Raw genomic sequence first — 12,549 nt, forward strand, 5'->3', positions numbered from 1 at the left:
ATACAAAATACTTACTAATATTTTGTCCATGTAAATAGGAAATTCCCTCAGTTATATGTTGGCAGATTTCCAAAGCCGTTAAATTGCAAGCATTAAGTTCACCCTTCTTTGTCCACTGCATAAAAAAAGGTAATAAACTTTATCTATATTATTATGACATTCATTTTATTTTCCCGTATAAACTTTAGGTCCATTGTAATTTTTAGGAATTTGTTCGAGACGTTGGGACTACGAGACTAAATTTGATGCATTTACTTAAAGAAATAATAGAAATTCCACTTATTTCTCCAATGTAACTTAAATTTGATTGAAAGTATAGTCATGAATAGAATTTGCTGAAAAAAATATATATACTTCATTCGTTTAGTGGTTTAGTAGCTTGATTATTGGCATGCTTCCGGTTGTAACATTGTGTCAAAATAAAATCTTTGTAATCTGTTTAATGATCATTTTTGAAAAAATTAAATGTTTGTATTTGGGTAGCCCATAATTCTCACAATGCGCAATGTAAGACAACGGTCTGGTATCGACACAGTGTTGACTGCAGTATTTTAGCATTTAGGAAACCTTAGTATCTAAATCGAATTTCTTTATTTACTAACAGCATGTGGTTGCTTTTAACACGTTTTATCATTATCGATGATATGTAGCCAGGACGGACCTTTGACCAATGCGAGCGATGCAACTGCATTAGGCCAAGCACTGCTTAGCACTGAAACAAGAATAACAATTTAGCTTTTATTTTGTACAAACCACAGTATCATTTCATGATCTGTTCTCAAAAAAAAATCGGCCAGGGACCTCGAAATAGCAAAGGCCAGCTCTATATGTAGGTAGGTCAATCCTAGTCCAATGGATAGGCTAAATGCCCCTAAAATCTACTATGTGACACAATAAAATCGGCATACCTCGTCAAGATCACCATCACACATTTCCATATACAGTGAAATCGCATCCTCCTAAAAGAATGTGTATGTGAAACTTATGTAAGGTTGGCAACATCTTTTTACCAAAATTAATTGAAACAGGTTTATACAACAATTGAAGTTGTAAATTTTTATAATCATATAAACTCTTAAATACATCTTCAATGGCATCAAGATAAAGGACCACATTTGGATGACGAAAACTGTTGTCGCATATTTTCTTGAAAGTTTGTGCTTCGCTTTCTGCATATTTGACATGATCCTTTGAAACACGCTTCTCAATGATCACTGTTTCATCACTTTGCTGGCATCTACAATCAAAAGTATGTTTAAATTATTTGCTGGATGAATATATACTCGCTTCTGATGATTGTAGCAACACTTCAGAAAATTTCTCTACAAGTGTGATGGATGTTATAAAAACTTTTTATAATGATTGCCTTTCTATCAATTATTACTATCGTTTGCCCGCCTTATGTCGACCTCATCTAAAAAGCAAATAAAGTGCTTTTACTTTGTTTGAGGGTCATCTACTCCACAGTTCAGTCAGGAACAAAAATCAAATTGCTTAGTGAAGTAGAATTAGAAACTAGCAACTTTCCTTAAAGTAAACTCACCTGACATCCATCGCTGAATCAATGCTCGTTAATCCTGCACCTTTTGAAGGTTCAGGCGGCAAATATTAAAAAAGATAATCGAGTCTATCGATTTATCGATCATCTCATAAACAAATGTGTACACATATATCAGCATATGCATTTTTTTGTGAAAAGACAGCCACGACTAAAGATTCGATGGTCGTTAGTAAAGCTAAAATTGTCAATTAATTATCATTAAGCCATGCAAATTCAACCATGCAATCATACCCACAAATCTTTTCCGTTACAAACTAGGTTTAGACGTAAACATTTAATTTTACTTAATTTAATTTTTAACATTTAATTTTCCTGTCATATTGAAGCAACTCGAATAGAATAACAATAACGAATAACGACTCGAATAACAAAATTAAGTCTAGTCCAATACATTTCACAATACTGCAACCGGAGTTAAAATCTTGCTATCATGCAGAACGTTTAACATTGCTCTAAAAGTGAAGAACAGTTTCAAAAACAAACTGGCCTTAAAGCAAACAAAGTTACTGTTAAGAATACTGAAAATTATTGAAACTGTTAAGAATACTGAAAATAATTTTTAATAATATACAGTGGTTAAGCATTTATTGCCAAAAATGTATCCCAAATTTGGCCACCTATTATGTGATTGTCGCCATTTCTGTCATAATTTAGCGATGAATTTTCACTTTTTTGCCACTAATTGCAAAACCACCGTGTATTAGTGAAAAACTCCCTCTGCTATAGGCTATCTCCATCATAAGAAAAGCTAATACGATTTTGGCAATAACGGCTATACCAAAAATTGTCTGAAACCTAGTTGTCTCAATACATGAAGTTGCTGCTGTTTCTTTAACCTAACTTTAAACATTAATGCAATTCAAATTTTTTACAACTGTTTCGCATCAAAAGCAAAACATTTTAGCTATAAAATTGAAGATTCTTTATAGACGTCTTATGTTTGGAGTCTTTAACTAGCTTAGTTTAAAAGCTATAGCTGTTAATAGCCTCAAATGTCATTTGGATGACATGTGGTGTACTTCAAAACCTATTTCTATTTTCCTATTTCCCATCGGTGCATGCAATTCCTTTGTAAATGAAAAAATACGTACAAATAAAGTTTGGTTGTAGCCTACCATTTTATCTGTATTCAGCAATGTAGCAATTGCCCAATCGCTGTACACACCCAAAAAGGTGTGGCCAACTCACGCCTAAACTGTTGTTACGAGAGTTAGAGTATTATATATTACTGCGATACATAGACTTTGCCTTTGTGGTACATTTCAAAAATGTAGTGGTAAACACATCGTCACAACAGTATCAAAATATGGTCAAACAAATAGTTTACTAGGTAAATCATACTATTACATTAAACACACTATTAGTTTTCAGCCTCAAAGAAATCGAAGGCGTCACAACCATGTAATAAATGTGTGATCATAATTTGTTGCATAAGTTCATATTCTGTGCTGATGCACCCCTGACTGTTACTGTGGTGTTTGTGCGTATTGCCGGTAAGTTTTATACTTTTTTAAGAGACTCAGTTTGTTACTTATCTGCAATGCTGTCAGTCAGTTTTACTGCTGTACAACTGGTAATCAATCTGTTTTTACTCACCTCTACTAAAAACATTTGCACACATTCGACTATCTATAAGATCAATTGATTAGATTCATTTAGGAATAAAAATTTTGAGAGGAATAACTTTCTTTTGTTGCAATTCCACACAAAACAGCATCTTAAAACTTTTGGTATCATTAGTTACATGATGAATAGTGATTGTTGGTTAAAATTTAGGTAGGTATTACACAGTATCAAATCACTTAGTACGCCTACTACTGAAATACCGACTGATTCTACTAAAGGAAACCCTGACTCAATTTTAGCCCCACCCAGTCTTAATCCTGGTTTCTAAGACACTATATTGTTTAAATTGACACTGACTGCACCTTATTAGCCAAACTAGACTGTAAAAATTAGACATGAGGGATAAATAAGAAGATATAAAGACAGATGGAGAACTTAATAAAACATCTACTATGATAAAAATACCAACAAAAAGATAAGAAGCCTAATAGTAAGCTTAAATTTTCTTCGTTTGCTTTGAAACAACACAAACTTGCTAGCATTAAACGACGTAGATAGACAGTACGACTTACTTATAAATCTTTGAAAACAATGTACGTTTCCATGGTGAATTTGCTTCTCGTGGATATTTCCTTTCACGTGAAGAGGTCTTGCTGGACATTTTTTCAAACCGGCAAGATTTTGTGGAACAGGACAAGTTCTTTGGCCAATATAATGGCGGAAATTCAATATAATGCCGATGTAATTACATTATTTTCGTTAAAACATATCAAGTGATGTTAATCCATAAATTTTTAAAAACAATTAATCTGTCCCTAACTCTAAATAAACTTTCATTTAGTTGAAGCATAAACAGTTACTTGAAGTTTACAGCATCAACCACAAATTTTATCTTCTTTTGTTTATTGAGCAAACATGTAGCTATTAATTAACCAAAAGCATAAGTCAACTGTTGAGTCCAGTTAGCATACAAAGATTTAAATCCTACGTCCTCAAGTATCAACCTCAGCAAGCAAGCGATCGTGAAATCCTCACTTAAGCTGAATATCGCCCATAATGGTAAGAAAATATGACCAACAGAAACACCTAACAAAGAAACACTATGGCGAAGGTAGCGCTAGTACGTTGTTGCGTTGCTGTCACGATGCTGCGTTGTTGATCTGTTGCTGACTCCTGCTTCAGAAGGTTGCTACTCAGTTGTCTGTTACCTTCACTCATATATTAAAAGAAAACAAGTACGACCTTCTTACTTCAAGTCTTTAATCGAACGGATGTCCTGCGCGCAGGCAGTGCAAAACAAAAAAGGTCGGTAAACGAACTAACAGTGCTTAAATAAACATGTGCTGGGAGCATTGTGAGAGCGCCATCCAGCGACAAAACAAACAAAACACCCAACGGCCGCTACAACACGACCAACAGAAACACCTTCTGCCCGCACTAAAGCAACAACAAAAATTAAATATTTCAACTCTTAATTATTTCATAGATATGTCAATACCACACTATCTCATACATTATAATTCAATCTGCCATCGCTGCTGTGAACATTGGAATTGACCAATGGCGCATTATCTTGTAACTCCATAACTTCACTGTGTCAACATTTTGCACAAGTCGTATAACAAATGTTATAAATGAACAACGCAACCATGGGTCAATATTTACCTTGAAGTCATAAAACATTAGTTCCAAACGACAAATAGTGAAAATAACGGCAGATCATTGCCATAGTGCTTCATATCAAGTTTCACTTCACTGCATAATTTGAACGGTTTTAGGCTGCATTGACTGCTGAAGCTTTGCTGATTCATGCCGTGTAAAGTTGCATTGCATAAAATATTTGCAACATTTCTAACCCCATGATTTTGCATTTCAAGATGGACCATACGCCTTTCATGCCATAAAGTTTTGACAAATCAAACAAGAGCAGTTACAGGGATGAACAATCATAGAAGTAGGATTCATCCTGACAAAACAAAGAAACCAACTCAGATTCTTTTAAGTCTAAGAAGAAGAAAAGCTAGAAAGTCCATTCACTCCACGATTGATTCTGTTCTGGTTTACAACATAATTTTTGCTACGTACAACTTGTGGTAAAATATAAACGACAAAACATGAAACAGATAGTACAACATCATCAAACAGTAAGATGCGGCAGCAATCCTGGTCAAAAGTGTGGAATGAAACTTAGTTTACTCTTAACGCAGCGATGTAAAATTATAATTGCAGTTGTAAATCAATGGACATAACGGCATTGTTAACCATCCATCGTAATCCTGACATAGATTAGCCAAAAGTTATAATAATGAAGCTTTAAGTTCTTACATTTTCCTGCTCACTTTGAAAGTCCAACTTTAAAAATACTAAATTCTAAAATTCAATTATGAGTTACTTTGCCTAAATCGTCTTCTAATTGTTGTTATAAATATGGTTACAACTGCTTTGTTTATCATAAAATGTTCCGTCAAAAACCTAGTATAAAAGTTTATAAAAAAAGGTGGCAGATATTGTCAAGGTTTAAAAAGTTGGTACTTGCCATTCTAAGTCCCGTGAATGTCTCATTTTTTGAAAGATCGTTTCTTCCCCTTAAGCTGACATTTGGTGGCAGCAACCACAATCTTTAAAAATTCAGAGGTCAGGGTGCATTCTGTGTGACGTGTATGCCGAAGGTACATAATGAGTACGCCAAAGACGCGCTATGCCTCCAACTGCAAAGTATGGCAAGTTTTCAGCAAGATCTTGTGTGTGTCAAGCAACCAAAAATGTTATGTCAGTTAATGAGTGCGCAATTCTGTAATAATGTACCAGTTCACAGTCTGATTTAATTTAATTAACCTTCAAGTTAAGCTCTAATTCAATCAAAAATTGAGGTTGTAGAAGTTTTGTTCAAACCATTAAGTGCAAAATTACACACCTAAAGTGCACTACCAGCAAGCAACTTTAATGAGTGCCCAGATGCCGTGGGACCCAGATTTCAGCCAGGGCACCCAACATTTAACTAAAAGTTTGACAACTGGGCACCTGGATTTTGATGTGGCTGCAGTTTATAGTTTTCATAGTTTCTGGAGTCATATCAAAAACTAGTTGCTTCATTTCATGCTTGAACAATGAATGTACAGTGCAAAACAATGAAACATGGTGGTTGTCCGGATGTTGTTGTTGTTAATAGTTTTCTCAGTGAATTGCCCACAGTTGGAAGATAAAAGATATCATGGAGCCTTTACAGGAAATAATTGTCCTTAGAAACCTGATATAGTTGATTTAGAATAAAACAAGAATAGTTTTATATGAACTGTGAAGATAATCTCTGTGTTTCATAGATGTAGTGACCATGTAAGTTATCACCAGCAAGTCCATATACTGTCACTTTTTATACACGTTTTAAGCTTTTTAGACGTTTTCTGTCTATTAATGAATAATATTATCAATTAGCATCGTTTCTTATCTGGACACCCAATGGTATCCAGGGGCAACCAACAAGCTATAGACTTATAGCCTACTTCTCACGACTTTTGTAAAAAAAGTTGTTAAAGATAAGCGGTTATATTAGAAGAACGGGCATGAAAAAGTTGGTTTCAGGTGTCCATGATTTAATTTAAATTTTAGATTAAATGGATATTTTTGGTTTAAAACTAAGGTCAGTAGCCTAAGGTGGTGTTGTAGTAGCCAGACTGCAGAGTTTGGCATAGATGCAATCAATACTGCTTTTCATGAGCTTCATTGCCGTACTTAACGGGCGTTATTTTTCATTTAATGATTTAGACAGAAATTATGTGCACTCAATTTTCATTTAATTTAAAGATTGAATAAGTCAAACTGTGCACATTACAACTAAGTGCACATTTCCATGAAGCTTGAGCAGTTTTGCGCACTGCACTTGTCATTTTTGGTTGTTTGGTGCACACAAAATCTTGCTGAAAATGGACATATTCTGCAGCAATGTTCCCTCTAAGCTGCGCGCGTGCGCAAATGCGCACTGCTGACACGGTCTCCGCGCACAGAACATCTGTGCTGCGCACAAGAAAAAAATCCAACCTGAATTGAAAATAAAATAAACGCTTAATTATGGTCCCAGTGCGCACGTGGAACATTTGATGTTGCTCACAGTGGTCCAAGGGACCGCTCAGGGAGTTAGTGTGTTTGCTCAGACTCGTGAAAAATTAGAGGGAACATTGTTCTGCAGTCCGGCCAGCAAGTCGTTAACTAATATATAACCTAGAAATTAGATTAACTAGACACTGCAAGGAATAGCTTCGAACTTAATCTACCACATTTTCGGTCCAATAGGATAATAATATACAGGAAAAAAATGACTGAATGCGTTTTCACAAATTTGGTTATGAATATCTCGGTATTTAGCCTCTACCAACTGGATAAATACATTCTTGCGGCTAAATGCTGGTCTGACAGGACTAAATCTTTTCCAGTCATTTTTGGTAATGATTATTCCCGTATTAAGACTCTAGCGTCATGGACTATGGTTAAGCGTCATGGTTAATGCAAACCTAGCCCAACAGCTCAGCACTCGAATATCACTGAATATCAGCCTGTATCAATATCAACAGTAGGCCTGCTGTAAACCAAAACAGGAACTACCAGTATACTGGCTGACTGGAAAGTTTGCTATCAGTCTGCACAGAACGTCACAGAGGGTACTCATACTACTCAATAGCTAGTTGGCACTACACCGGTAAGCATTGCGCTTGTGAAACTCAAAATAAAAACCTCTCTAGGGGAATTACCAAGATCATGTATCTTGTTTGTTTAGCTCCATCGACATCTCCATGGTTCTGTGCGTGTGAAATCACAATACAGTTAAGCTTCTATAAACATAAAACAAGCCATGCAAAAACCGATATCAAAAAACTTTTTCAAGTATGTTCATTGTTCAAGTTGCAATGAGCACAAGTCATGGAAATATTATTCGACCCGAAAATTTAGAGAAGTTAATAAAAACGGAATACAGTATATCGTGATACAGGCAGGTTTGCTTGATCACCTCGTTATCAGGATATCACAAAATCTATTGACTCAAGTTTTTCTCATGTTGGAACCCAATATTTTATCGTGAAGGTCAAAAAATCTCCTTTTAAAGAATTTGCCCAAGTTTTAACCAAGATAAAAAATCAAGCGTTTTTCCTGGACTATGTCTATTGTCACTGGGATTCCAAATCGGTAATTGTCATGTCATGTATTTGTTGGAGGCAAATATGGTCTGTCTTTGATGGCAAACACAGCAATTGTCACTTCATAATAAAGTTGATGTTGACAAAGTGCGTGGGTTGATGCTGCATATACTTTGAATTATGGAATTGTTGATAATTTGAACATTAAGAATGTTAAGCTTATATCTTTTATAAATGAGGACATCTATGTGCAAATGCATATCCATCTATCAGCTTTCCCCTTAAACTGCAAAACACATTTTGCAAATGTTTTACTACATATCAAAAATAATGAAAAAGGAAAAGCGAGTGATTTATGACGTAAAAAGTACATCTTAACAAATGTAGGCACAAAATTTATTTTTCACATAAAGCGCTTTAACATTATTAAACCTTGACAGAAACCATGGTTGCGGAATCAGCCAAATAAAAACCTCTAAACCTCCCGTTATAAGCATAAAAAGCACAATGTTTAAGTAGTTTCACATTAAAGCAACAAATAGATACCTACAGCTTAAACAAAATCACAAGTTGAAAGCGGAATTTTTGTAAATTCTTTTCGATTGTTGTTTTCAATCCCAGGGGAAACTCTTTTGTAAAAATTCAAGCTTCTTCGTCGGCAAAATATTGGTAGTCTTCGTAGTTGTTGACGTCATAGGATGAGGAAACTCTTCCAGCCTGGCCTGGTCGGCGTCCCCGTTCAAAATCGATTCCAGGTCGTATTCCGGGTCTTGTGGGTAATTGGCGAAGTTTGAGTCGGGAAAGTTGAAATATTCATCCGATGAAATCACAGAACGACCGTTGGCTGAGGAACAACATGAAAAATATAATTAGAGCCAAATAGTCTGACAATGTTTATTGTAACGAACCGTTAACTTGCTGAATTAATTGTCGCTGACGATAATCAAGAATCTCAAACTTACCTTCTTGGTAATCGTACTCGCTGTAGTCCGAGTTGTAATCACCATCTTGAATATCTTTCTCTTCATCTTGCTGAAGCATGCTCTTCAAGTCCAACTTCTCCTCAAAGTTGGAAATGAGAGGTTGAGGATCTTCCTCAACATCGGGAGGTTCCTGAGTAGGGCCGGTGTCGTTTTGTTTGTCCGGTTGAAATCTCTGGATGTAGGCGGGCACGAGAACTTGAAGCAAGAGCATGGTGCTGTTCAGGACCCGGACTCTGTCTCTGTTCTCACCGACAGCGTCGTTCGTTTCTCTCGCAATCTACATAGAAATAAACAAAGGATTTAGTATATACAGGATGCTGCTATCAATGTTCAGTTAATGCTTGAGACAGCTGAGACAAATAGACATCAAAGCAAACTATGCAGTCAGTCTGTGCACAGTTCTAATAATATTTAATAGGATTCTATTCATTTGTAATTATGTACGTTTGCTAATTAATATCTTAATATTATTATAATAAGTTTATAAAATTTTGTTTGTGGTTGTTCCAGCACTGACCTGTCGCAAGTAATCCAAAGCGGTGGAGAAATAATCAAAGTAATTGGTGGAGTTTGCTTCCATAATTTCGATTTCATTGCTCATGCGCTCCACCTGGCGGCCAGATGTGTCAAAAGCCAACTGTTTTGAAATAAAAGATTGTCCGTGTGTTGTCAATTTATAAGCATGGGTGATAAATGTGCTGTTTAGCGCACAACACAATCTTACCAGGAAATCCACTAGGAGTGCTGCTATGCCAGTAACCTCAGCACTGAGAGTTTCATTGACATCAAAAACTGATTGCTCGATTGTGGCTATGGTGGAGGCAAAACTGGCGAAGACGTCCATTGGCTGAAAAGGAAAAATATTTCAATACTCCAAAAACGCAATATTGCCTTCCACAATGCTCTACAGTCTACATTTAAATCTTGCAGATCTAAGCCCTGGTGGGATGAAGCCAGTTCGCACCAGTTTGCATGTGCTCTACACAAAGCAAGGTTACAGGCAAGCACGTGGTAGGCATATATACAGCGGTGGGATTCAGCCGGTTCTTGGAATTTCAATGACCCCCACGAACCGGTTGTCAACAAGCGTATATAACTATATATACATTCCCATGTGTATATCGGCCCCGTTTCAATATGGCATGCTGCTAGTGAGAGAACCGGATGTTAACGTATTTGAATCCCAACCACCCAAAAGAACTTACTCCAAACACCAGGGATTGGTTCAGGATGCTGATCTGATTCGTTTGTTCCCGGATCGTCTCAAATAAAGTGGAAGTGACGTTGTAAGCGTTATCCTGATCATACTCGATAAATGTCATCCGGTTCACAATACTCGTGACGTTGTTCTCTGCAGTGACATCATAATACGTGTTACAATCACAGTTGTGAAGTCACGCATGATTAGTCGGAATTTAACTGTAAGCGACTTTGCAAAATAGGCTTCTGTGGTTACATTGACTTAACTACTTAAATAGAGCACGGATATTGCGGAAAGAAGCAAAGTCCAGTGGCAATCGATCCAATTAGACCGACAAATAATCGAGCGGTAACACACAAAAATGACTATTAAAATAATTAACAAATTTCTACCAAGTTTTCCGATTTGGCGCTGGACGTCCCTGGTGGCAGATATCAGTCTTCCCTGGGATCCACTGAATCTTGCCTCCATCAAGCTCACTTGGTCCTCCGTGCTCTCCATCCGTGATGTCAATTCATTCATTCTAGCAGGAGGAATCTCATTATCATTTTTGTTACATCATAAAAGCCTTTTATTATAACATGGACTTGATGAAAAGTTATCGACGGTGTTTGAAGATACCAGCACAGAAATATTAAAAGAACGTTAGTTTCATCGTGAATTGTACCCATCTCAAAATATGGGAATCCTTGGCAAATCTTATTCTTATTTGATGATAAAGTAGAATTACTTCCATGTATAGTTCTATGTAGATGGGCCCCATGTATAATGATAACGTGTTGGTACCAACGTGATTATGGTCTACCTCAGGGGTGGCAAAACTACGGCCCGCGGTCCCATTTTATGCGGCCCGCCGGCACTTGCAGAAACTCCTACTCATCACTTATTGTTTTAATTAAACAGGTTACATGACAAATTATTACCCTTTACGAGTGTGTTTTTCTCTTCACTTTCAGTGCGTAAACACACACACGTCAGTCGCGCATGTATTGCAACATGCTCTCAGCCACTAGCCGTTCACTTCTCACGCATTGTTTGATTCAATTGTTTGATCATAAAATACAAATACGGTAGCGGCTACCGTAGGCCTTTGGGATGAAGTTGCGCAGCTTTAAACGTAACTGAGTGTGAAATGCAAAAATTGTGTTTAATATGAATATGCGTTTATTTACACACCGGGTAAATTTTCCTACTTTGTAATGAGAGTGTGCGGCCCGCCGACTGCAACATTTTTTCTAATGCGGCCCGCAGTACAAAAAGTTTGCCCACCCCTGGTCTACCTTGACTGTATGTTCCATTGCGTTGTCTCTAATGACTGGATCGCTTGGTCTTTCTCGGATGCTGAATTTCTCAGCTCTGAGATCGAATCTGAAGTGCTTTTATCCCCTGCTTGTAGTTCTTTTAGTTTCTTTTGGATGGAAAGATCAGTTGTGTTCAGTGTCGATAACATGACATCCTGTTGGGCGACCTTTAATACAAACAAGATAATTTTTCAGACATTTTTTTGCTTCAACACTCTTAGCATTGAGTTGGATGCAGAGTTGGTGTTATGTGATTTTACATGTTTCATGTATTTGTTAACTTAACAATTTACGCAATTTCAAGCGTACCTTCCATAGTAGATCATCTACAGCTGTTTGTTGGTTAACTGCCTCATTTATCACGGTCGTTAATATCGTTTGCTGGTCGCCCATCGATTCTCGAAGGTCGTTAACAATTGACTTTATGTTTGTTATGTTATCCCATACATCAGATACGACACTGTTAGTTTGCCAAGAAACTTTATCTTCTATTTCAGTGCAATTAAGAGCATTTTCACGAAGAACATCGAACTCGGTCCTAAGGTTCGTTTGTTGGTCTCGAAGATTCTTTTCGGAAACCTGCTTCTCATTTTGCTGTAAAACAATAAAAACACACAAGAAATTGTGAACGGTATGTTTTCGACTTACAATTATTGTTTCATTTTGTTTGTAAAAACTTAATTAAATATTTTAATTTACATCACAAAGTTAAAAATTCCAGCCGCTGTGTTTTCCACATTGGGTTTGAATATTCAGCTTCATAACTTACAAGAGTTGTGATAAGGTTTCCAGCAGCTGAGACGGAATCTTT

At 36.5% G+C, this 12,549-nt stretch overlaps 2 protein-coding genes across 2 annotated transcripts in view; both read right to left on the reverse strand.

The window, feature by feature from the left end:
• The window catches only part of LOC143471282 (uncharacterized), a 139,011-nt gene extending 135,073 nt beyond the window's left edge, over positions 1-3,938 (reverse strand). The window contains exons 1-2 of the mRNA XM_076969712.1: positions 3,700-3,938; positions 1,084-1,237 (exon numbers count right to left, since the gene is read on the reverse strand). Of these exons, the coding sequence (XP_076825827.1) occupies positions 1,084-1,237; positions 3,700-3,788 (243 nt within the window). The 5' untranslated portion in view covers positions 3,789-3,938. The remainder of the gene's footprint in view (positions 1-1,083; positions 1,238-3,699) is intronic.
• Positions 3,939-8,547: 4,609 nt separating this feature from the next.
• LOC143471280 (uncharacterized) overlaps positions 8,548-12,549 on the reverse strand; it is a 123,684-nt gene continuing 119,682 nt past the window's right edge. The window contains exons 29-32 of the mRNA XM_076969702.1: positions 9,961-10,083; positions 9,754-9,873; positions 9,216-9,513; positions 8,548-9,097 (exon numbers count right to left, since the gene is read on the reverse strand). Coding sequence (XP_076825817.1) covers positions 8,865-9,097; positions 9,216-9,513; positions 9,754-9,873; positions 9,961-10,083 — 774 coding nt within the window. The 3' untranslated portion in view covers positions 8,548-8,864. The remainder of the gene's footprint in view (positions 9,098-9,215; positions 9,514-9,753; positions 9,874-9,960; positions 10,084-12,549) is intronic.

This window comes from Clavelina lepadiformis, chromosome 9 (genome assembly GCF_947623445.1).
Source record: "Clavelina lepadiformis chromosome 9, kaClaLepa1.1, whole genome shotgun sequence".
Classification (NCBI taxonomy): Eukaryota; Metazoa; Chordata; class Ascidiacea; order Aplousobranchia; family Clavelinidae; genus Clavelina; species Clavelina lepadiformis.